General features: G+C 37.2%; 1 protein-coding gene across 1 annotated transcript in view; it reads right to left on the minus strand.

The window, feature by feature from the left end:
- Positions 1–15,078: 15,078 nt before the first annotated feature.
- The window catches only part of PRIM2 (DNA primase subunit 2), a 90,217-nt gene continuing 77,966 nt past the window's right edge, over positions 15,079–27,329 (minus strand). The window contains exons 11-13 of the mRNA XM_063153520.1: positions 26,986–27,068; positions 20,275–20,343; positions 15,079–15,678 (exon numbers count right to left, since the gene is read on the minus strand). Of these exons, the coding sequence (XP_063009590.1) occupies positions 15,451–15,678; positions 20,275–20,343; positions 26,986–27,068 (380 nt within the window). The 3' untranslated portion in view covers positions 15,079–15,450. The remainder of the gene's footprint in view (positions 15,679–20,274; positions 20,344–26,985; positions 27,069–27,329) is intronic.

Here is a 27,329-nt window from a genome sequence, read left to right on the forward strand (position 1 = left end):
CTCTGTATAGGTTGGAAAGGGAGTTTTTTGGCCCACAATTGCTAGAAATTAAAATTCTCTGAGTAAACTCTTTAAACAGCCTATGGGAGTGATAACCACAATCACAAGGCATGACCTGTGGTCTCATAAGACCAGCACAACTGACTGTGCCATGAGAGGACCCCTCAGCCTTTCTGCTGCAAACACCAAGCCAGAACCTGAGAAGCCTTTGCAACAGACATCTTGCTAAAAGGTGTGCCCAAAACTTGCAATTCCAACAGATGACAGTTTCCCTACATCCATAACTTGTAAATAATAATAATAATAATAATAATAATAATAATAATAATAATAATAATAATAATAATAATAATAATAATAATACAGAGGCATAAGCAGTTTGCACAAAGCACTTCTGTCTTGGCTTTCATAAATTTAGAATCAACTAGAAAACTGGAAACAAACTTCAGTGTAGTGAGAGATTACAACCAGAATTATCATAAATTACAATGAGAATAAATGGGTATTTATTTTAAAAATTGTAAAGTCTGATTTTACATTTAAGCTATTGTTTCATTACGATGAATTTTAAATACCTATAATTACATGTTAGTTACTATTGTTCAGACCATTTTCTAAGAACACATAGGGAAAATGCTCAGAAATAAATCCTGAGCACTGATTATTTTTAATAGTGTAATCCTTCTTCTATGGTAATTACTGGGGTACAATACTCATTAACCTACTCAGCATTCCTAGAGGAATTTAAGTCAAAAGCAATCTGATTAAGGTAAGGGCTTCCCATGTCTGCTTTCTCTCCCCCTTCTCTGCTCAAATAAATATAAATGTGTGTTAGCTATGCAGAGAATCAATGAAATTATATTCAATTTGCAATTCAGCCAAGTGTCTGCAAATTCAACTAATTATTTATATTTTGAGTCTTGTTGATGCTGCAGTTATTGTAAAGCTCAACAGTCCATCTCTTTATTGTAACCAGTACTTGAAGCTTTTACATGTCCATTTCATTAAATTTGAAACATTTTGTGACCTAGTTAAGTGCCATAGGCAGTTTTCTAATTATTTACCAGAAATTGTGAAAAATGGTTTAATCTCCTGATATGCATTTTACAAAGTAGCATATTTTTAATATGTGCCAATAGCTTAGTACACACGCTTTATAAAAATATTTGGATGTTTGGAAAATCATTTACTGACTGAGTTTACTTCCCATAGGACTTCTGTGAAAAGCTTTGGTCCTGAGAGCAGCAGGTCCTTTCAGACTCCATACAGCAGGCCCTGCTCCAGGAAACTGTGAAAATACCCAAAAAAAACCCCCCATCATTCTCCCTGTTCCAATGGTAAGAAAGCAATTAGCTTGATGTTAGCAAATCCTGACAGGGACAAGGAAAGCCTGCCCAAAGACACTGGGCAGCCCTTCTCAATCTATAATATGACAAACATCGGTGCAAATAATTCAAACTTGATTTGAATCCACAAGGAATAGTTCACTGCAAAGACCTCCTGTCCATGGTTGCTGAACACCCTGCAACATTCATCAGAGGAGTAATAATCTCACTTTTCCTTGGGAGACATCCTGGCCTCCTGAACTGAGCTTTAAAAATGTCAGTCACATTACCCATTTCCAGCTTAAAAGTGTACATTATTAGCAAAAATGACATTTTGGTAGAGAGAGAAACTATTTCAATGTAATCTACAAAATTATTTGCAGGGATTTTAGCAAAGCAATTAGGGGAATTTCTGGACTACAAACACTGCAGTGTGTAATGCGAGATTTCATCTTGACTGATAGACCTGTTAGGATTTCCATCCAAAAACACAGCTGTGTTCCCCTCCTTGCCACACCACCCTTTAATGAATTATATGTGAAATTTTTTCTTTCCTGTTTTTTTTATTAGCACCTTACCCAACTTTAATCCATTTCAATCCTCCTGTTGTCCCACTGAGCAGAGCAGATGTCCAGCAGGACTGCAGAAAAAGGGAGAAACTGATGCCTACAGGGCCCAGGAGCCACCAAAGAGAAATGCAAACCAAATTAAACCTCTAAAACTTACCAAGTGCTCATTGGGCAGGGGGAAGCAAGGTGAACCAATCTTAAGTTCATAAACAATCATAGAATGGCCTGGGTTGGAAGGGTCCTTAAAGATCTTCTGGTTCCAACACCTTTGGCTGCACTGGGACACTTTTCGCTGGACCAAGTTGCTCAGAGTTTAATCCAGCCCAGCCTTGAACATTCTCAGGCATGGGCATCCACAGCTTCTCTGACCAACCTGTTCCAGTGCCTCACCACCCTCACAGTAAAGAATTTCTCCCTAATGTCTAATCTAAACTATCCTCTTTCAATTTAAACAGCTCCCCATTGTCCTGTAACTATGTGTCCTTTAAAAAGTCTCTCTCCATCTTTTCTGTAGGCCCCCTTCAGATACAAAGGCCACAACTGGGTCACCCCAAAGCCTTCTCTTTTCCAGGCTGAACAAATCTGATTTGCCTTTGCTCATAGGAGAGGTGCTCCAGCCCTCTGATCAGCTCTGATCTCCAAGGAGCTCCATGTCCTGCCAGTTCTGGGGCCCCCAGAGTGGGATGCAGAGCTCCAGTTCCTCCTGCCTGCATGGATGATGCTGCTCTGGTGTGAGCTCAGCCTTCTGTTCTGCTGTTTGCTGTGACAGCCAGCTCAGACACAGCCATGCCAGCTGCACTGGGAGGGAACACAAGCACAGATAAACAGAACATTCAGAATAATTAGATACCCACAACACTGCAAATAATTTAAATAGGGGTTTTTACACTCTGAAGAGTGGGATGGAGCTGTTCATGGCACATTTTTAGTGGCTGCATCTGAACCTACTCTTAAAGCAAACAGCAGAACAGAAGAGTGCTCAAAGCAGGAGCAGCCTGCACCATCCATGCAGCCAGAAGGATTTCCTTTCCTGCCTTATGTATCCCGTGCTGCAGCCCTTACACACAGACCATGCCCAGCCCTGATGGCTGAAGAAGAGGTTATGTTGTGACAGAGGAGTGGGAACAGTTCCAGGTGCACTGCTGGAAGCACAAAGATTTGAAGGTAGTATCAAATGGCAGATTGAAAATCCAGTACTGCTGGATCAACATGAAATCCAGAACATGACAGAGTCAGGAACTAGGAGTGTCCCAAACACCCAGAATGCTAGAAGAGGCTACCTGAAACATTTGTTCCCATTAAAATCCAAAGTTATTGTTCAAGTAAAACACCCCTTTACACATCATATGCCTGAAAAGAGAATTTTCATCATTGTTCATTGTTGTTGCAGGCAGATGAGACACACTTCTCCAGATGTTACACAGGAGGAGAAACAATACCTGTGGTACAGACTGATGCAAATGGGCCAGAACTGGGGTAAGGAGGAATAGTTCTCTCTCCCTTGCAGGTGAGACAGGTAGACAATCTGCCACAAATCACCAGGGAAATTCAGGGCCACACCTCAAATTGAACATAAGCATTCACTGTTGTCCCAACATATAAGGGTATAAAAAAGTGTCTCTGCCCACTGCTGGCATGTGACAGAGAGATTAAGAGAATAATGAAGCAGAAAAAGATGGTGTCAACAGCAAAATCTGTTACTGCAGCTAAACCCCTCCAGAGCATTACACTGCAATTTGGGTATTTGCCCCCTTCCCCACAATTTCCCTGGGAGACCACACTAAGAATACAATGAGCAAAGTCCAGATACAGGCTCAGCCCTGGCAAGACTTCACTTAATGAAGAGAGAAGAGAGGGGTTTGCAATCAGCTTGTAAATCTGGAAATATTTGGCCTTAGACTCATATCTGGCATTAAAATGTGGTAGTTTCTGATAAGCAGGCAAGACTATGTTTTTCTCATCATAACTTACTGGTCTTCCCATCATCTTCCAGTTCACTGAGTCAAAACCCTATTCTACCTACATCTGACAGCATTTTAACCTTCTCTTTCTGGCAGGATTGCCCAGCTAGTCCCTATTTACCTTCCTTCATAGTGCAAGCTGGATACTGCACCTGCTTGCACATCCTGAACGTGTGACTGCAGTTTTTCATTACTGCCTCTGAAAACCATCCTGCATCCTTTCGTGATGCAGGTAGATAAAACTGTTCTCTCCCTCAAGGCCCTATAATATTTTTTCATATCGTTAGTAAAGCCACTTAAAAATCCTATCAAGTGACTTGTTTTACTGCAACTTATACCTAAGGTATGCCATTTTGTGGTGCATTCATAAGAAATATGTATGTCAGAACAAAGAATTCCTAAGCTTCACCCACAGTGCATTGTGACAATGCATTTATTTCTGGCTGTATTCAGCCACCACCAGTGGCTCACAGTGCACCCTGACAGCTGCCACTGGTGTGTGACCTCCTGAGCAGTCCTCATTAGCACAGTTTCTCAGCCTATCATTTCACAAAAAAGAAATTACTATGGAACAGCTCCCAAATGAGCACCTCTCCCTGCAACTCAAATTCAAGGGATGAGACAAGAGACAGAACATCTGCCAGAGAAGAGGATATTTTGTATGTTGATCAGCAGTGGAGAGCAAATAAAGCATCTTCTGAAAATAGAAAATTGACTTCCTCCAAATCAGGAGAGCATCTATGCTTACTCTGAAAAGGAAAAGCAAGTGACTGACTCTGCATAAAGGAGCACCCATAATCAAAGGCAAGGTAGCTCCCCTGCCTTGGGGGAACTGTTCAGCAGGCAGAGGAAATGCTCCCTTTCCCACAAAGGCTGAGGTTTCTGGGTGATGGAAACACTAGCCCTTCGGCACAGGCATTACTTTAAGGAGAAAAATTTTAAAAAATTAAAATAAAAAATTTACCTTTCTGACTTTTTTTTGGTTGGTATCTTTTAGACTCTTGTATGCTCTGTCCTTGGAACTAAAACCTCAAATGCGACTGCAGAAACAGAATTTTTTTTCTTCTTCAGCCTTTTGTCAGGAACAAAAGCATTTGCTTACTGATCTACCTGCAGAGAAACAAAGCACTACTTCAAATACCCATTCCAAATCAGAAACAAAAGAGAAAAGCCAAATAAGTGGGCACCTGCTCAGGGTTCATAAATTTCTTTAATTGACATTATTTCTACAACAAGCTTCTTATCCTGAAAGTACTATTTAAACCTGGAAAAAAAATTCTCTACTGTAAAGCAATTATGGAAAGGCAGAAAATAATTAAGTGACCAGAATACTGTTTTGAACATGTTTCAAGTGCTCATCATGAAGTTTTTTGAATGTATTTGACTGGAAGCTCTGGAAATAAAAACTAGGGCTAGAAAGAGCAGAGTAGGTAAGAGAACATGCAGGTTGTTACACCCCAGACACATCTCTTAAATCAAATACATTATGGGAACATATCTAGAGTGTGGAAGACAGCTCTGTCATCATGTCAAAGAGGAATAAATAATCAAATAATAAATTAAATTTAATTAAATTAATTAAATTAAATCAAATAATAAAATAAATATTAAATAAGAAAAGGAATAAATTATCGTTACATTCTGGATATTCAAGTATTGAAAAACTGTTGCTAATTATTAGGCTGCATGTAAAAAGATAAATTAACAGAAAAAAGAGTTCTCTTATTCCTTAGTCAACCAAATCTGTCAAACAAAAGATATTTTCATTTATTTTTTTGGCTGGGTAGTATTTTTGTATATTATAAATTGTTAACGGTTAGTTATGATTATAAAATAATTACTAAAATATTAGATCCGTTTTATGGCATCAGTCCAAAATCATTTGCTGCAGCACATAAGCTAGTATATGAAATTTGCTGAAGCCAGGGTTTCACTCCAGCTATAAAATCACAAGACTAGAATACAAAACAGACCGTTCAAATCCAAAGACTTTTATGAACATTACCTACCTGTATTTAGAGAAGGAGACCAGCAACACTCAGAACAGGAGGAAGTGTTTACAAAGTACACACAATCCTATTCTTTGGTCAATCTGTAATAACAAAAATAGTTTATTTTTGGGGCATTTATCCAATCTTCAAGATCTCTCAGAGAGGAGTACATTGATAAAACATGGGGCTGTCTTTGGCTTTCACAACACTGAAATCAATCAAGTACCTGTATGCAGTCCAGAGGGATGATAAATCGTGTTTGTCACACCTAAAACCAATTTTCTGGGAAGAAAAAAAAAATCTAACAATTTAGAGGAGCCTAGATGCCCTATATTCTTTCCCTGAAAGCCAGAAGTGAAGATAGAGCACATCTCTCCTATATATATATATATATATATGTATATATATATATACACACATATATAAACATCTTTTTAAATAGAGCCTTTCTTTTTAGAGCTAGACTTCTTACTACAGCTGAAGCTTGTGCTTAAGGCAGAAGCTATTTGAAATGTTTGAAACAGCACTCTGGGCTCCATGTAGTGGCCTAGGCTATAATTCATAAAATGAAGTTATATTAATCTCAGCACTCATCAGGAACCATGAAAGAGGTTAAAATGCCTTGGATTTTTCATTAAAAATAATATAATGAAAAATCCTTTCTATTATATCTGTTTAATTTACTACCTCCTTCTACATATATATTCTAGTTACAAGACACGTTTGTTTTCTTTATTGGTAAATATTAGGACAATATGAGATTTTAGATTAGAAAATATGTGCTGTTGTGAGCTCTTAGTTACAGAATTACTTGTTTCCAGTAGATCTCCTGGATACATCACTGATCTATATAACCCTAATAAATATTCGAGCAGGTCAGTCTCAAACACAGTTGCTGACCAGGCAGATGATGTTTCTGGAGCTAAGAAAACACAGGAGAGTAATTTTCTCTGCAGCCTGTCCAGCCTCCTTTGGCTATCCCCAGGCAGAACTACCAGGTACACAGGAGTGTTCCTGCAGGTTGGATATGAGAGGTGATCTTGGCTCTGAGCCCAAGGCGGGCAGTGAGGCTCATTAGCTGCACTGCAACAGCGACCAGACAAGGCCCTGGAGCTCTGGGACTGGAAACACAGCCTGCAGTCCAGGATGGAAATAAGCCACATACAAAAAAGGCACAAGAAGAAGAAATATGAGAGACAGAAGAACATCTGTGTGCAGAAATATCAAACACAGTAAGACTCTTCTGTTTACAAAAACCAGGACAGCTAGAACCTGCTATTTTGAGAAGGTGAAAATTACATTTAATATAATACAAAATCATGCATTATGGTAATACAAGAATGCCAAGACTATAAGTGTAAGTAACTTTAAAAAATGGCCTTAAAATTCATGGACTACCCAGAGAAGGATCACTGCCCACTTGTTTCCTTCTTCTCCTAAGCATCCAATGAGTTGCAGCTGCCAGGAATGACGTATGGACTAGAAAGATCTAGGACTCACTCAGCTTCATCAGGTAGCAAAAATTCATTTCAATTCAAATGCTGAGGGAGTACAAAGCAGCAGCAATAGCAATGAAAATTTAAGATTTCCCTATCAGAATAAACAATATACAGAATAGGCAATAAGAATATATCAAGCCTGTTATTGCCATTCTATGAGAATTAGAGCTGGGAATGAGACATGGCAAGTAGCTCCAGTAATCATCACCTGAGTTACAGAGCTACTTTCTAACCAAAGGTCTTTAAAAACAGAAGGTATCATGACTAGTTTGTATGCACAATATTTACTTATTTTTATTTTGACTGAAAAAAGCAAAGAAACCCAGCTTTTAGATGCCCTTGTAAACATAAATGCAACTGAGTACACCAAACCCCAATATATTAAAATAATCTTTACAAATAATTATGACCTGACACCTAAGAGCTAACATGGCTGAAATGACAAATTGTCATCTCATGATGTGGATTAGCCTTGTGTCACTCAAAGCCAATGTATTTTAACCCATATCAAATTAGAATTGCCAGCTACTGTGGACTTTTCTTTCCTTGAACGAGGTACAGGTGAAAGGCCTGCCACATTTCTTTTGGAGCAATCTACAAACCACCTGCATGTGCCACTAACGCTGGACATGGGAGCACAGCTGCTGCATGTCAAAATGCTTCTGTGGAGGAAGCACTGCTTTGGCAAAAAACCAGGCTAACAAAAATGTGTTTTATAAGCTGAAAAAAATATTACAAAGCTGAAGGAAAGAGACTTGGACAACATCAGAAACAAGATGTGGACTGCTCTGTCTCCAGAAGTCCCAGGCAAAGAAATAAGTAAAGCTTTCAGAACACTGAGAACAGCAGGATTAAAGACCTTGTCAGACACAAAAGCATCATCTCATAGACATACATGAGAAATAGGCACATTGCTGTGCCCTTTGTTGTCATTGCAATGCCACATCAATAATCCTGAGTTAGGAGTCAGAAAGTGAAAGCTCGTGTTGATACAAGAACATCTGCATTGTCAAAGATCCTGCGAACGTTTGTGGACAGCAAGAGAACACAGAGTAAGAGAGGTACAAACTTCATCTCAGGGTTATTTTGTATATTCTTTGTATTCATTGATTTAAAATGCTTCCTCAGTACCCAATTGCTCATACTGGATAGGCAAGTGGCCAGGGAAGACTTTGGACGTAATTAACCTTTTAACAACCCACCTCAAACCTCCAACAATACATAAATGTAAAAATATCACTGGTCACAGTGCTTGCCATTTTATATTTTAATCATCTGCCCCTCATATTTGTTACATTCACTCATTACCTCATCTCATAATTTAAACTGTAAGCTGGGGACAAAAAATATTCTGTCTTCAATATTCTTGTGCAATGATACCACAATGAGACCTCGCCACAATAGCATCTTTGGAAATTATTACATGTAACAATATTGTTATATCCTTCCAACTTTATCATTTTGAAGTATGTTTTTTGCTTTGTTTCTTTAGGAGCAGCAATGGAAGCTGCTGTCTGGTTTGCACCTCTTTGCATTTTGCACAATGTGCCCCTTACAGCACACATCTTCCATGGGAAAAGTGGGTAGTTGGAGAAGCAGAGTAAATGAATTCAACAGGGTTTGTCCTTCAGGGGAGGATGCCTTGGTTTTGTGGTGCTCCAAAGTCACAGGACAGCAACCGCAGCCTTCTTTACACCGGGAAGTTAAGATTTTTACTAGTCACTTACAAACATCCCACTGAGACTAGTTCAGGAGTATATCTTTAATTATTAGAGTTCAGTCTTCCACCTGGCAGAACAAACATGCAAAGTAACCCATGGCTTTAATAATTTACCCTCTGCAACCACAACTTGGTCATACAGCTAATTCACGCTGTAGATTCTGCTCAGTGAAGCACCACAAATTATCCACACAGGCAAAAAAAAAAAAAAAAAAAACCCAAAAAAAAAAAACACCAAAACCACTTTCAGGGTGTAGATTTAGGTTAAGCAACATTCAAGGATTTGCATGCAAGACTCACCACAGTGAACCATGAAAAAACACCATGATACATTAGATACACCAAATGCATTTATTTACTCAGAGCACAGAAATAGTCAACTCTTCATTCCCAAAACAGTCATTCAGCAACTGTTAAAAATAAAGACTCTTCTAAAGTAACCAGGAATAGAATGTGTTGGTGTTGTTTGTTTGATTTTAATTGAAATATTTAGACATTTGGATTTTAAAGGAATGCCAGCAACCTTCAACTTACTGGTTGAAATAAGTCCAAACCAAGTTTCTTATCTCCTTATGCAGCTACAAACTGAGCATTCAACTTGTGAATGAATTCTCACATGAATTCAGCATGTGAGATCTGAGTTTTCTAAGCAGTTGGTCAATGCACACAGTACAGCTCACCTGCCTGTCAGACCCAAATTCCTGTCCTCACGTGAAAACAGTCATGAAGAACAGGTCAGTCTGATAGTAGGAATTTCAGCCCCGTTGAGACATAATACCAATTGCAGAATAAACCTTGCTCAGTAAAAGGGGTCTATTCACTTATTTATAATGCCAATTTAACAGCTGTTAAAAGTGGTTCTTATTAAAGCTTGAAGTGCCCTTATTTAGACAATTCTTCCAGATTTATGGACAGCATCAGCTCTTAGGAATTAAATGTTCACTATAGTTATGATGATTAAGAAGAGGAAGAATAGCACTGTAATTCAATGTTATTCAGAAAGTAGAATAGCACTACTTTCTGTTCTAAGATTTTGTTGTTTCAAGCTACAGAAAGCTCCTCAGGTGATTATTTTATTTTTTAGAGAAAATTATTGCAGTCACTCTGATTGAAGAAGACTCAGGCAGGTTTAGGTCTACCAACATGAGTAAAAAAACTAACTTATTAGGAACAAACATCTGGCAATAAGCTCCACTGAATTAAAAAAACTTCTGTAACAGACTGTAATTAACAAATGTAGCAATTTTTTTCAGTTTAAATGTATTAAAAACTTTTTTTAACAATTATTTCTTGTTAAGATTACCACAAAATACTGAATCACTACAGCTGAAGTGTGCAAGTGAAATTTTTGAAACAGCATTAAATTCTATTTAGGAAAAAAACATTTCTAGAGTGCTACTTGGTGAAAAATAAGAGCAACACCCCTAGAGAAACTGAATCTAAACTGTGAACTGAGAGTGCTGGTGGCTGACATTACTGCAGAGAACTGGGTTTAGTGCTCTAAATCTGCACAGCAGACAATTTAATAAATACTGAACTTATAAAGTTGTGAAATAATCATGTGCTAAGAACACTTCTTGCAAAAATATGACAAGGCTGTTACAGTACAGCTGTTGTTATTCAGACATAAAACCCATTTAGAGAAAGCACTTTAGCAGAACCAGTTATACAGCTGGGTGGCATACACAGAGATAGGATTTTTCCCTCCCAGATAAGCATTTAAGCACCTTAACTAAGTGTCACACAGGCAAACTGGCTTAAATAAGTTCCAGCCACCTACAGGAGACAAGTGGCTCTCCTCTGCCATCTAATTTGATACATGCTGGGAGCACACACTGCAGTTAAAAAGAGTGAATATCCCATCAAACTTGCTTGACAGCCAATTTAGATATTCCAGCTTGATGGTTGTGCTTCAGATAATTTTGGCCTTCAGGTTGGAAGCAGTTCAGCAGGCTGAATATTCTACTATTTTCATTTCTGATAAGGATGTTGGTTGGTTTGGTTTTCCCTCACAAATGAAGTCCCATTTACATATGTTCCAAACCAATTCAGAAATCAAAAGAAAAGCTTTGCCTCAAGAACAGGCATAAAGATGTCATAAGGCTTCCTCAGTGCGATTACAGCCCCTGTTTAGAAGAAAATTTACTTAATTTCTTTACTTATCATTTCTTTGGATGGAAACTTTAGAAGGTCAAAGGAGGAGTTTATTTCATTTGGCCTATGAAGGTCATCAGAATTTTCATTGTGTAGGGACTTTTTTCCTAGGTGAGGCATGAAAAAAAAATTAAATGAAGTCAGATTCTTTAATCCAAAACTAGAAAATCCTGAGAATTCAAGGTAAGGCCTTACCTAGCTCATAAGAGGGAACTTAAGCCAAAACATAGAGGCAAGAGACAGAAAATCTATAAATATCAGTGATGAATTCAAAAAGGACATTCCAATGTAGTTTTTCCACTGCATAACAAATCTGAAATTTTTACAAAACAAAATTATAATGATCTTTAAATGAATGGTAAAAAAGGGAGAAATATACTTTTTAAGGTTCATTTCTAAACACACCAAGTAGTGCTTTCTTTCACATATGCTTGCACTCACCAGATTACTGTGACTGCACTACCAACATATTTGACTATTGTAACTGATTACACACCCTACAACTGACATGACAAGTATATTTAAATAATTCTTTTTATTTTTCTTATTTGTATGTTGATTCAGATATTTGTACTTGTTATTCTTGAGGTACTAAAGTATTGATGAAACTGAGAAGAAGACCATAGGTAAATACCTAAATTCAAGTGAAAAAAACTGTATTTCTATTAATGCCAGGTCCTGGAAAAGGAAGTTTTACAACTACTCCTTAGGATATCATAATAGAGAGAAAAATTGGATCACTGTAGAACAGTGCCTCCAGATTTAACCATGAGACAATGTAAGAAAAGTTTCATCTCCTTCCTAAGCCACAGTTGACAAGGATTCTCCTTTTCTCCCATTCAAACTCATACAGTAACTGCAATATTTACTGGTTTTCACCTACAGCATGTTAAGAACTTCACCTATTTTTAATTATGCTCCAATACCAAAGATCAGCTCAGAATCAAATTAATTTAGCAGGTTCCCTGGTATTTTTCTACAGCCAACAATTTCTCTCTGAAAACTGTAGCTGGCCAAACCACTGACAATTACAAGACCCGAACATTGAGTGGGTGAATCTCACATCTCTGACTCTTCCATCTCTCTTAGATTGCCTCTACGTCCCACCCAAAAGCACTACAGAAGCTGCCTGAAGCAGGGACACTTTCAGCTTATAAGATTAAATTTGTATTAAGCATAAAAATAAATCCACATGTCACAGACTTTAACAGCCAAAAGGGCCAGCCAGGCCATCCACTTTGAGCAGTGCAACAGAGACCATGACATTTCATCCAGCGCATGCATCCACTTGACTGGTTCACTTTGAGCAAAGACACTTCTGATCTAAATTATTTTTTACTACTTATGAAGTAAAGTTCAATTTATGAGTCTGGCCATTGAGCATGGCAGAGATTTTCTGTTTGCATAACATCTCCCATGATACAGCTCTGATCCTGAGTAGAATGCAATATTCTTCTGAAAAAATAAACATTGCACCATATCATCTTCCACTATACTGATTTCATTACCCCATTTTCACAAACCATCTTAATTAAAGCTTATGATTATATGACAAAACATCCTCAACTTGGCTGAAAACTTTCAGCTAGAAACACAGCTTCTCATGATGCTTCCATTGTGGTTGTAATTTTTATTCTAAGAGAAATTGAGAGTTCATACATCTTCCTTGTTTTTGCAGCCTAAACACCAATCCTGCTCTCCCCCAACAGATACACACTGATACCACCTTCAAGTCTCCAGCCATCGATCTACTTTTCACCCACCCTAACCCTCTTCTAAAGTCTTGCAGTGCTTCCTCTATTAATAAGTTAGTATTTAGGTATCTATTTGTAATATTTCACAGCTATAATTCATTCTTGACATTATCCCAACCATTTTTATACTTGTTTTTCAATCAATTTACCTATATAAACATTTCAGGTTCCTTGTGGGATTGAATTATACCCATTGATCATATCCTTTGTCCAAACACCATAAATCCTTCAGCATTTGAGGGATTTAGACAAGTCTCAGCAAATGTGTTAAGGGGTGAAAGTCTTTATTGTTCTTTCTGTCAACTAGATACCACAGGTAGAAGCTTCAATGCTGAGATAATGCCATTACCAAGAGTAGCTCATGAGTACAAGAAGAAAAAAAGTGATTCTTCTGTGGGTTTTTAAAGGACTCCAAATAAATATGTATTTTAGAATATGCTATATATGCTATAAAAAAATAAGTAACAACTGAAGTATCATGATGTGAAATACACCCAAAATAAATACACTTAAATATGGAGACCTTGAATACACACTTCCATCTGTAACTCATTGGATTTTCCTGATGTGTACTTAGGGACAACAGGGAAGGCATCTCTAATTGCTTGCAATCAGTAAGCTTACCTGAAAGCTCACACAGACCACAAACTCCTGGAAAGGGATGATGGGAAGGGGTGAGAATCAAAGAGAAAAAACCAAAAAAAACCCCCAAAAAACAAAAACAAACAAACAAACACAAAAAAACCCCAAAAACCTCATGGGTTGAGATAAGAACTGTTTAATAACTGAAACAAAATTTTAAAATATAATAATAATAATAATAATAATAATAATAATAATGGACATAGAGGAATAAAATCCAAGAGGAAGAAGTGATACATAGTACAACTGCTCACCACACACTGACTGGGAATTGGTGACTCCCAGTAACTCCCCTCAGTTTACACACTGACCATGACATTCTGCAGTATGGAATATCCCTTTGGCCAGTTTGGGTCAGCTGTCCTAACTGTGCTTCCTCCCAGCTCCTTGTGCAGCTGCTCCCTGGCAGAGCACAGAACACTGAAAAGTCCTTGATTTAGAGTACACCCTGCTCAGCAACATCTGAAACACCTGTGCGTCATCAACCTTATTCTGAGTCCAAAACACAGCACAGTAACAGCTACAGGAAGAAAATTGACTCTATTCCAGCCAAAACCAGGATAAATTACATGGATTTAGGACTGTCTGAAATGTTCACCATTTTCCAGACAATCTCTCAAGTCACCTCCATTTGCTGTGCATTGGCTCACGCTGCCAATCAGGCTGCATGCATGCAAACTGGGTCCCTTCTGGAAGAAGTTCACACAAAAGGCACATTCTGCACATTCCTGCACCTGCTACTGACCACTCCAGCCACAGTGTAAGACAAAAACTAGCACAGAGTAAACCTCCCAAAACATGCAGAGAAGGAACACAGCGTGCTCAGCATGCGGTGCGCGGCCGCGTGGATCAGCTCCGACGCTGGGTGCTGTGACAGTGGTGGCAGCTGCTGTCATTGCCCTTGCCAGGGCAGCACTCCTCACCTCACCACAGCCCTTAAAGCCTCACTCAGTCTGGGAGCTCCTCAGCCTTCCTTCTGCTGAACACCCAACAGTGACATCCCCTTCACCATTGGATCCTGAAAGGCTTTGAGATGCTTCATTGTCTTGGATGCTTGCACTTCACAAGCTGGGGGCCAGCATTCCTTCTGAAACACTCAACTCCAAACTGAACTGGGGTACATTTGAGATTACAGGCTGAATGGAAAGAAAACTACTTCCTACATCAGCATGACTGCCGCACAGAAATATGTGCTAATAAGCTTTTAGCTTCTTCATAATGAGTCAGTTGCTAGAGTATCTTTTTTTTATTACTTTCTTACATACAGGTGTCTAAACTCTGATTAGGTTCTCTTCCAACTATCAAAACCAGCCCTCTAAATTTAGCGCCAAGGTAAATTAGGAAGCTGATTTCCCTCAGCTTCTCATACAGAAGAGCCAGACAGACTCCTCCAGAGGGTAATTTTGATCATAAGAACACCTACTTAATTACCATCCCAGTATAGCTAAAAAAATAACACAAAAAACTTTTGGCTTGCAATTTTTTTATTACGATGATACACAGAAAAGTGATCACAAAAGGGGATGAAAGTAGTTGAAAATTTTGAAGAAAATAAAAAAAAGGTAAATCAGACAAAAATTACCTAATAATTGTGAAGAAAGTTTCATTTCCCATCCTTAAACACACCCTATAAAACAGCTTCCTAAAGCAGTAAGAATAAATACTGGATGCAATTACAGCTTCAATATATATCTTTCATTTTTTCAGCCTTCTCAAAGCACTAAATGCTTCTGTCTTCCAGGTGGTGAAGTGCATATTCCTCAGTACAGGGACAAATCCAGCTAGAGAAGGGAAATAATAAAAGAAAGAAAAAATAACCCAAATAACACAGCTGCTTAGTCTTCAGTGAAGTATGCTTCCAGTCCTTCCAGTTCAGTATCAGCTTTTTCATTTGAAGAGGCAGGAGTGGAACTTGAATTTATGCTTTCCTGACTATTATTTTTTTGTTGAAAGTTTCCCGAGTTATTGAATTCCTTCTTCGGTTCTCTACCACCATTTAACAACTTCTGACTCTCTGTGAAGTACTGATTAGGATGATTCAAAGAAAACCCAATGTCATCAATCTGCACATAGAAGGAAAGGAATACCAAGTTATTACACTTACTTCTAAAAATCATCTTCATATTCAAGAACAGATTAATTAACAATTTAGTAAGTTCCAATTTTGTTGAAGAAAAAGGCATCGGTTTGTAAATAATGCTTCAGTAAATGTTAGCATAACACAAATCTAGTTTCATCAGAAATTTTCTTCCTTCATTGCAGAAATAAAATAACTTTGGCATATTCAAACATTATTTCACAGTCTTTACAATAGTAAAAAAATAACACCTCAAAGCATCTAAAAGCACACAAGTAAAATGGTATCTCTTTAGAGATGTAGGACTATTGAACCTACACCTGAAAATGGACTTTCACCATCCAAAAGGAGTGGGAGAGACTCAGAGTGCAAATGAAAGTGAAAAACACTGCTAGAAGTTGCAGCAATTGCACAGTATAAATCTAGATCTTAAGTATAAGAGTGAAAGTGCAAATGGAAAAGGGGAGCTTCATGTCTTTCCCTGGTTTCCCAAGAAGGCACAAATGCAATATTTACAAGGGAGTGAGCTAAGACAGAAGCCCCAGAGATCAAACTTATCCTTGCTCCATCAGTGCCACCATCAGCACCTGACTCTAGATGCACAACCAGTACCACAGAACATTTAGTCTTCAGTGCTAAAAATACAGAAAACTAGCAGCAGATATTTTTTTTACTAGATTACTACTTTTTACTTCAGCAGATGCATTCTTTCAAATCTGGAATTATTTGAAAAATGAACATTCACTTGATGCTCTTCAAATATTTCAAATCAAGAAAGCTTTCAGCTTTAATAGGAAGCTATTTTATGTAATGACCAAGAAGCAGTCATAATTTTTGTATTTCTTTTGGGAGGCCCAGAAGTTGGAAATGCTTACTTTAAAAGGCGCTTTCACCTCCTATTCAAGGCAACCTGCACCTTTCATCTGCCTGTCAGTTCATGTGAACTGTAGGAACATTTAAAAAAAAACACTGCTCTTAAAATACATTGGAAGACTTACCAAACATGGGGTACAACACACCATGGAACACTCAGAGTCATATACCTGTTAATTTCTGCTCCCACTGCATTCCTTTTTTCCCAGAAGGGAGTGGCCAATTCAGGCATAATAAGCAACTCTGCACACACACTGAGTCTCCTGAGGACATACTGTGGCTAATTTAATATGCCAAACCCCACCAATTTAAATTTCAGCTGCTTGTGAATAATCATAAAGCAGAGGATCAGTGTGTGCTCTAAATGGATCCCTGATTAAATGCATTACCACTGCCTAGCTTAGCTCCATTAGAAAATGGTGACATGAATAACAAAATCTAATTCAGACATGACTTAGCAACTGTAGTCAGTGACCTTGCTTGAAAAATCTTAAAAGTAACAGTCCTAGCACTCTAATTTGGTATTCAAAGGCATAATGAAAAAAAAAAACCCAAAAAACCTAACCCAAAGTCATCACTGAATTTGATTTTAGTTTTATCTGGATGAGTTTCACCCAGCCAGCTTTCATCCATGCTCCAATTTTCATTAGATGGGAACTAAATTACTTCTTTCCATGAAAAAAGCTTAAAAAGAAGTGATATAGTGAAAAACTGGCTTTCCCTTAAGAAGTTCTTAATGAGCTCTGGTTGTTTTAACCTTAAAATCTCAGTTCTCATCAGACCAATTTAAGAGTTATTTTGTAACTCTTAATTTTATTCTAAACTCTTCTCTCCCCCACAGTCTGGAATAAGCTGTAGAAGCAGCTCATTGTATGAATGGAGCCTACAACCATGTCTTCAGAGGTGATTGATGGTATTTGTGAGTTTTAATTTGTGTGTTTTAAAATGTTATCTATGGGTTGTTAGTTAAAATTGTTGATTTGATGATTCCATGTACCATTTTTTCATTTTCAAACTTGAATGCTACTTAAATAAAACTCTATCAGATGAAGTGTAGACAACTCTTAATTATAAGAGTTTCAAAACATCAAGTTTTTCTGAGAGCTTTAAAAGAGAAGGGGGAAGATTTTTTCATTATCTTCATTTGTGATATAGTGATATAGAAAAGTCTGTTCTCTGTAATTTTCAATAGGGTTCAGTAAGCATTTCTTTGAATAAAAATATTCTACTCTGCCTGGAAATTCACAAGAAATTTGAATACGGAAATGGAAGTATTTTTTTACATTAGACTGCCCATACAACTTTATGCAAGTTTTACAATGTTTTTAAGTAATATAGATCAAAGCATATTAATTTTAAAAGCCTCATCATTAACTTAGTTTGTAAGTTAGCTGAGACTTACTACAAGAAATAGAGAAAGCAGATTTCTCTAACAGCTTTGCCAATTCACACTGGTAAATCTATCTGGAATTCACCATAGCCAAAGTAAAATGTATGTTCTGTGCAGCCAAAACTTTAAGCTTTTAACATGCAAAAGTTTTAAAACTTTATGTTTTTAACCAAGCAAAAAGACCTGGCACTTCAGACACAACTGTGTAATCCATCTAAGTAGGTGATACTAACACAAGACTTTGGATTCAGCACATTTTACACATACTGGCTCTCATACAAACTCCAGTTTAATATTCCTGCTATAGCAAATATTGTTTTGAAAATCCTGAAATAATCATTTTGAAGCTATAACATCTTAGAGTTTTAACCAAGAACTTTTAAAATGACAGCTAATAATGCTGCAGCTGATATTAGAGAAAAACCACGTGGAGTGATGATGGTGCTAGAGCTTTCCTTTTGCACCCTGAAGAGTAAACAAATTGCCTACATGTACCTTAACTCCTGCCAGGTCCATGCACTGGGGGACACAAACAATGTTTGCTTTTGTTCTGTGGTTGTGAAAAAGTGCAACCAAAGCTCAGGAGAGGTGTAGCACTGACGTTAACAAGCCCAGGTTACACAGAATACCCAGAGCAGCAGTTTTTGTTAGCCCATGCTGCTCGAACACAGCACTGACGTGCAAGGACACAACCCCCATCACCACCCCCCAAAAATCTATCTCAGCATTCTCACTCTAGTCCAGCTGCCTGTGTTAGCACAGCCTTGGTGCCAAGCACTAGACTATTGAAGCTGACCCTGTGAACTTTGAGAAATAAAATCTTTAACAACTCTCCATTACAAAGTCATTCATAGTCAATCTTACCCACATAAACACCATAACTTATAAAGCACAGAGTTGCATAATAGAAAAATCAGTCCAAGCAGGCTGGTAACAAGCAGCTAAATTCTGAAAAAATTGCCATCATTAGCATGTGCTACAAACTACAGTGTGTGTGTGTGTGTGTGTGTGTGTGTATTTTGCTTTCTCTTACTGAAATGATATCAAGGGCAAAGCAGAAAGATGATTGTGAGTGCAAGCAGCAAAGACAGATATTTATATTACCACAAAATTGATAAAAATAATGCTTTTCTGGAATTTCCGACAGAAGAATGGAAAGACAGCTTTCCTAAAATGCATAGTACTGATTTATCTTTTGATGAATGCTGACTTTGGGGTCCACAGTCATCTTGAGAAATTATTATTTCTACTGACATGGGCTTACACAGAGCAAGTGTTACCTAAATTTAAAACTGTACATTATTTTGAATTTCTTCCAGATTAGTAGACTTTTTCTCACATTTCCCAAGACCATAAGACAAAGTGTTCCTCTCAAAATACAGCCAAAACAACAGTGGACACAGGCTCAGGCTACACCTTTGCTATGCATTCATACATATGACATCTGGAAATATGTGAAGACAAACAGTTCCACTTAAATCAATTGTGAAAATCAGTTAAGAACAAAAAAGTCAATGGTAAATGCCTCTGGGTGGGTCATCTAATCCTCATCCATATTCTTAGTAAGGCTGTTCCCTAGTCTGCTGTTTGAAAGGGATGCTTCCATTTTTGGTTTGTGAAGAGTACAAAGCTGTAAGAAGAGCTGTGCTTCACTGGGGTTTTTTGATGACAAGGAATCTTGAACCAGCAAAAACACTGGTTCTTTGAATAAAGAAATCACACAGGAGATGGAGTGTGACCATTTATTGTGTTAAAATTTTTTGGAGAAAATTTTAAGATAACTTTGATTACAATTAAACAAATGGGAAAGCTCTGAGAATGCCCATCTTGATTTAAAAAAATAATCACACACGACTACATATGTGAATAAACACCAAATAAAAATTAACAAAAGGTACCATGAAAATGCTGGGAGATTTAATTAAGAGGTTTTAGATACTTTCCCTTTATTTTTCTAAGGTTTTTATGTGTTCTATCTAAACACATCAAACTTGCTCAATGTATGAAAGCCTACACATTTGATTAAAAGCAGGATCTTGAAAAAGCTAAATTACTTGAAACAGATAAGATTCAACCATATTGACTTTTTCAGAAAGACAGCATAGTATTTTACAACACCTTGTAATATTGAGGGTATTAATAACATCAATATATAAATGCAGAAAATTACAAAGGAATATTTGAATTTACTGAAAGGATAACTAACAAGGCAAAACAGCTAATGATGCATGGGCAAACTGAAAACAGCCTCTGGGCTTCATTCATGATCTCCAAGGCCTTCCTCAAGACTAGGTGGGTGAACAAAGAGGAGCTACTCACATCATGGGTCAGCTCGAAGTACTTCTGGCAGGCCAGCTGGTAATGCATGCCCTTCACCAGCTCCAGCACCTGCACGGGAGAGACACGAGGCACTCACAAGCAGCACACATAAAACTTACTGATCCCTGCAACAACAGGGAGCTCCAGGACAGCCCTGTACAACAGCCCATGGACATCTGCAGCACACCACACCTGAGAATCCTACAAATAACTGACAGCATTTTAAAAATGCCCTGGCTACGTTAAAAACAAGATAAAACCACAGGAAGGTACGCCCGACCCTTAAAATGCAATTTCAATACTCTTAACTTCAAGAATAAGTTGAATCTATATTTTGGTAATATCATTGTGACAGTTATTGTCAAACTATCATACTGTAACATCTCTTCTATAATTGCAGACATAAATCTAGCAATTCAAGTGGTTGAAGCATGAAGCAATCAAGGACATGATTTGTATTTTTATTTTCCCCATTACCAGTTTATGCAGATGCACAGCAAAATACTACTGTGCTCCCATCAAGAAAATTTAATGCAAATCCTTTAGACAAGTATCTGTGAGAGGGGAATGCTTTTACCTTCAATCAGATTTGTCCTTTTAGAAATGAAGCTATTTCTAGTCAAGCTCAGCAGAATATGTGAGTGAATAGGCTGTTTTGAACACGCATTAGGAAAATCATGCCATCTTTTGTAAATACAATTTGCTTTCCAATTCTACTTCAGGTAATCTCTTCTGTGCTGCATGAAGTCCCATTCTTATCACCAGAATGCAATGCTGGTTGAAATATTTTAAAGTTTCATTACCTCCTCCCTCCTTTATATAATCAAAAATGTATGCTCTCTCTGCTTATCAAACAGAGAAAATTGCTGGAATTAAGAGATAGCCTCTGTGGAAGGAAAAATAGTTTTCAAGAAATGTTAATTTCAAGCCATTTCCCAAGGCTGACCTTTGTGTCAAACACAGCAATATACAGCTTAAATCCCTGCTGTACTCATTATTGGATGGTGCCTTGTATTTATTGACAGATATATAAATAAATTACATTTGCTGAATGGATAAAAACAGCAACACACTGCCAGGAAAGTACTTAGCCCCATTATTTCTCTGTAATAGCCCAACTGATTACATTTCTATCCCGCTTGCCACCTCCTGCTAAACCTTCTGTAAAACACAAAGGCCAAGGCCAGCTAGGCAATGAAGTCTGAAATCTGCCACTATCTGTGTATATAAATATATTTCCATTTTTCTCCTCTCTCCTTGAAATTGACGGAAAAAATTAGTAGTTAAGGATTGAAAAACCTCATCTATTCTTAACACCTCAATTTCCTATTGTCCTACATTTGCTTGTTTGTTCTTTACAATATAATCTATGCCATGCAAAAGAGCCATCTCTATTTTAAAGAAAATGCTAACCATGTTATATGTATATACTTTGTTAAAAAGTGTTTTTCACCTAATATGAAATGCTTATCAGAAGACCTATTTGTCTGTTGGTTAGATAAAAGAAACATTCATGATATTCTGTAGCATTCAGACCTGTCTAACCTGAATTTCCCAGTTGAAATAAGTCAACTAATTCAATCCAGTTCATAAATATTCACAAATTTTCCCAAATTCCTCTTATTTAATCAAGATTACATGCAATAAAATGATATAAATAAAAAGTTTTCTAAATTTAGGTGTAAACATTTTAAATCTCAGAACCCTAATTGAGCAAACAAACTCAGGTATGCACTAATTCTTAGTGTAAACCCTAAAAGAGATAAAAAAGTTAGTATATGTATATCTAAGTTTCAACTGTACACATCATGGAGGTCCAGGTTCCACTTTGCACATATGAAAGGGAGGGGGAATTAAGGGCACATTTAACATATTTGAAGAAGAATAGCTTTAGTAGATTAACTTGCTTTATCAGGGGAGAAGCTGCTAAGAGGAAACAAAAAAGGTTAAACCCTGCAACAGAATGAAGCCCAGCTAGAAAGGAGTCTTCTGTATGAGAAAAACTATTAAAATAAAAAAGATTTACCCTAATAAATATTATCTTTTCTGCTACATTTCTGTCCATAATGAAAGCAAGCTTGCAGCTGTTTTTGCCTAGTATTTCCCAGAAACAGACCTGCACTCAAAGCTTCCTTCACAGCAATCTTTTGCCTCTACATACATTGAGCCATTTACACTGCATTGCTTTATTTTGTAAGCAGAGGTACACACTCAAGGACTTTTCCTGTTAGTCCTTATGTGCCTTTTTCTTCACTGCCATCTGCAACTTGCTTTTCTGATGTTGCTCTACAGACTGCTAATGAGGCTGAGATGATGTTTGGCAGATGTTTGCAGCCACCTGCTTTTACAGATCCTCAGCACTCAAAGTGAAGATGCTGCAGAGCAGGACAGTTGGGGCTCTATAATTATCCACTGTTATTTTCAACTTACTCAAAGTGAGTTTGGGTTGGGGTTTTTTTTACATTGCAGAATTAACTTATCATGAAAATCCTTCTACCATAGACTCAGTTGTGTGTGATTAATTTCTAACTTTTCCTGGAAACTTTCTTTAGCTGCAAGGAAAAATATTTTTACAGACAGCAATATCCTAAAACTTTTACAATATTAGATCAACAAGGAAAGTGTTATGTTTTCTTCCACCGTGGTGGTCTTGTGGTGGGTTTTTTTGCAGGTTTGGCAGTTCTTTTCTTTGATGTTTTGATGGGATTTTTTTCATTCATAGAAACATACAGCTGTATCAGAGGCCTAGGCACAGACTGGTTTATTTATTTCCATCTCTGCGAAGAATCTCCAACCCACCAAAACCCTAAATCTGTTGAAAAATATTACACAAAATTCAGTGAGTGACTTTACCAAAACCTTTATCAAACCCTGTTATGGGGGGAGGAAAAAGATTTTTAAATTAAGAGAAAAATTCTACTAGAAAGAACAAGCCTTCTTCTGAAGTTATCTGCTGTTCACCAACATAAGGATTTTTCCCTAAAATGCTTTTACTCCTAGTAGAAAAGCAAAAAGAACTAGTCTAGACTCTCTGTTTCTCCTGTTTGTAGAACCAGAAATTTTTACTACTTTTTGCTTTTGCTATTGTTATTGACATGATTTGGGAAAAAGGTAATTTCTGCAAGAAAACTTTCTGAAACAAATAATAGATATTTTGAAATAACTAATTCAAAGCCTATCATTTCTATCTCTCTATATGTAAGATGTGCAGGCAACAAATTACAGTGCATTTAGTACAGCATCAGAACAGATGCATTAATCACAGAATCATAAAATGGTTTGAGTTGGAAGGAACATTAAAGATCATCTAGTTCAGACCCACCTGCCATGTATGGAGACACCTTTCACTAGACCAGATTGCTCAATGCCCCATCCAACCTGGCCTTGAACACTTCCTGGGATGGGACATCCACAAATTATCTGGACAACCTGTCCCAGTGACTCATCATCCTCACAGTAAAGAATTTCTTCCTTTTATCTAATCTAAACCTCCCTTTCTTTCAGTCTGAAGTCCTTCCTCCTTGTCCTGTCACTACATGCACTTGTTCAATGTCTCATATGTAAAAACATATCTGAACATATTTTTAATCTTTATATTCTTCAAATTGATTAGCTGTTATCAAACCTGATTTCATGAGGCTTTTACCTAATTAGCAGTATACCAGAGACAGAAATGAAAAATTATACACTATAAATTCAAATGCCATGCACTTACACATCCACACATCAGATGCTCAGCCAATGCTTCTTGTCCAAGAAGCATTAAAAAAAAAAAAGCTACTATCACAAATATAGACTAACGTAAGGAAAATGTGAAATTAGTACAAGTTAAATAATTCAGTTCTTGGAATAAACATCAGGATTAGCTCTCTGCCTCAAGCACTTAGATAACTAGACAAGACGTGTAAGTCATCTGCTGCATTACTTTGAGATGATTTCTTCAGCAGATACAATCCTAGACAAGATACAGCCTCAGAAAATATGGACTGGAACAACAGGTCAGATCCAAATACTTAATGTTGAGAAGAATCACATATTCAAATGCTTTGATCCCTTTTTTCATTACTGACAGCACTACAAAATGAATGCTGTCTAATGCTCAGACTGACTACTGAAGTCATGTGAGGTTTGGCAGTATTTGCTCTTTACCATCATCACATCATCTTTCCCTTTTCACACCCAGTCTTGTGAAAAAGCCCTTTAGGATGGGGTTTGTTCCTACCATGCAGCAATCAAATGCTTCATCTGAATTGGAAAAACTCAGAAATTCTTATGAACCTTAAAGGAAAGGGTGCATGGCAAGAGTATGGACAGCCCCAGAAACAGAAGGCTGAGAACAACACTAAAAAACTGATCACCTTGGGTAAAACCATAACCATTAGGGCTAGACACTAACCCCACTGTGGCTCACATCATAACAGCCATGAGGAACAAGCTTGCAAGACAAGGAAGGGCCTTGTTTGTGGGTTTGGAGGGCAGACATGGAGCACTCTAACCAAAAGATGAAAATCACATCGGGAGACCAATTCCCCAGTGCATGGCTAAATTCAAAATAGATGTTTGAAAAATTATGCATAATTCCCAGAATTCTGGAACAGAACAAGGAATGAGCATAAGAGGTCCTGAGCCCCAGAAAAAAACATACTTTTTATTGAAATACAAAGCTGAAAGGTCAAGCTCCAAACCATTAATTAAAAATAGGTATCTACCAGTTTGTAAGGGAGCTTTTGTTGGACCTGGAGATAACAGGCAGCCTAAGAGTCAGAGGGTATGGTTTGAGTGAATGCCAGGCTAGCTACATGAGACCATTGAAAGACTGGTAAACCATCCACTCCTAATGTCTATTCACAGAGCTAAAGGAAAAAAGCATTTCTGATACTCAGTAACCATCATCAACATCAGAGAAGACTCCTAAAAGCCCCATCTGGACTGAAGGATCCTGACCTGTTCTTAGTCACACAAACATTACTGGACCATGAAAACAGAACAAAAAGGAGAGGCAGCAATAATGACAACTTGGAGACTGATGGCAAATATTTTTCTTCTTCTTCTTCTCCTACTGGATATCTCAAAGACTGTCTGATGTAAAAGATTAATTTCTCAGAAGCCAGGCACAGCCAACATTTTTTATTTTACATTATTTTATTTTATTTTTATTAGGTTTTGCATGAAGGGTATTTAATTTGGTGGGGGTTTTTTGTTTAAAACTAGGAGTGGACACTGAAGAGCACTTTACCCTAATTGCACTTAAACACCACAAAAGTCATGGAAAGGACAAAATCCATTTCTGGGCAGACAAGATGTTGATGGAGACAGACTAACAGACAGTTAGTCACTTTTGATAAAAAAATATAAGACTGCTAGTGAATTCAAATTCTACTTTACAAGAAAAAAGCAAAAAAAAAAACCCTAAACACATACACACACAAAAATAAAATCACAATTCACATTAAATAAGGAACTACATTAAATATGAAGATACTGTCTTACTGTGCAAATTCACTGAAGAAATAACCTCTACTAAATCTGACCCACACATACAGCAAGGGATCTAAGCCTGCAAATCCTCACCAATCTTTCCAATTATTAGCAGGATAAAAAATCCTAGACCAGCATCAATTCTTTAGAGATATATATATACATATATATATGGAAAAAAGCCAAAGGAAATGATCTCTAGGGCCAGTCAGATATACAGATGCTTATTGATATGAATCAGAAGAAAACATGGAAAAAAAAGGTAAAAATACTCCTACAAAAAATATGAGTATTTCAGGAATTTGTCAAGAATTACTATAGTGAACAATAAACTCTTTAAAACGATTCTCTTTTAATTTGTATCTTAATTAGTCCTTCCAAGAGGGACTTCCTTAAGTGGAACTTTCACATTCTTTTCCATCTGGTACAACAGTCTGTTGATGCCTGACAAACAATGGTGACATTCCATATGAACTAAATACAACAACTTCAAGCAGGTTTTTCCTAAGGATCTAAAGCAGGTTCCAGCCAGTAAATACACAGAACTTTTTGGTCTCGGCTTAAATCTCACCAGTACCTCTTCTTTCAATGAAAAGGCAGTAAGAGTATGTCATCATTAAGATCTTGCTAGAGAATGCAGTGGGAGACACAGTTCTTCAGGACACATCTCAAAGTTCCAATTCCTACATTTTATTCTATTTACAAGACAGATTTTTCAATTTAAATTTACTGATAAAAACTGATAAAAACTTCTGCTTAATTTCATTAGGGGTTTTATATGCTTTTGTTGCTCAGAGGAAGTCAGCACAACTGATAATGAGGAATGTATGGATTTTAGAAGTTTATTATAGAAAAGAATTACATTTGTGTACTGGCTACATAGTAGTCATCCACCAGTCACTGCAAGAATAAAAATAAATTCTCTAAAACACTGCCATAATTATTTAAACTTCTTTTCTAATCACAGTGCAGTAAAACAAAGTATAAAAAAATTCTGGATTGTATCCACTATTGGAATAAACCTCCTCATAATATTAAACAATATAAGGTAGTGACAATAATCATCACATCAGTGGGAGCATTGCAGCCAGAAAGTTAAAATTTGGGTATAAAACCTTTATAAGAAGAAATATTTCACAATACACAGTGACAAATTGCATATGGCATTCCTACACAAATAGAAAGTAAAATTGAAAAGCAGAGCCTTATTAATGAAAGTGTCACATGCCTTACCTGAGCTATTCCACTGGGCGGGATCTTGTATGACTGCAGCTTCTGCTTCAGCAGCTCGGGATCGCTGTGGCGGAATGGGCACCCTGACAGTAAAAAATAAGCAAGCTCACAAACAAGGCTGTTTACTCAGGAGTTAGTGCAGTAAGGCACTCAAGAGACCAGCTAAGCTGTTCCTAATTGTCTAACAGCTTATTAATAGGAAAGTTAATTACCCGTGTGTACAATTGCCTTTTTTTTTCTGTAAATAATTACTTTACTGCAGAATTATCAGGGCACCACAGGCTCAAGAGTCACATAAAATATCCCACCATAAAGAGGCCACAATTCTTATTCACTGACAGGAA

This window comes from Melospiza melodia, chromosome 3, assembly GCF_035770615.1.
Source record: "Melospiza melodia melodia isolate bMelMel2 chromosome 3, bMelMel2.pri, whole genome shotgun sequence".
Lineage (NCBI taxonomy): Eukaryota > Metazoa > Chordata > Aves > Passeriformes > Passerellidae > Melospiza > Melospiza melodia.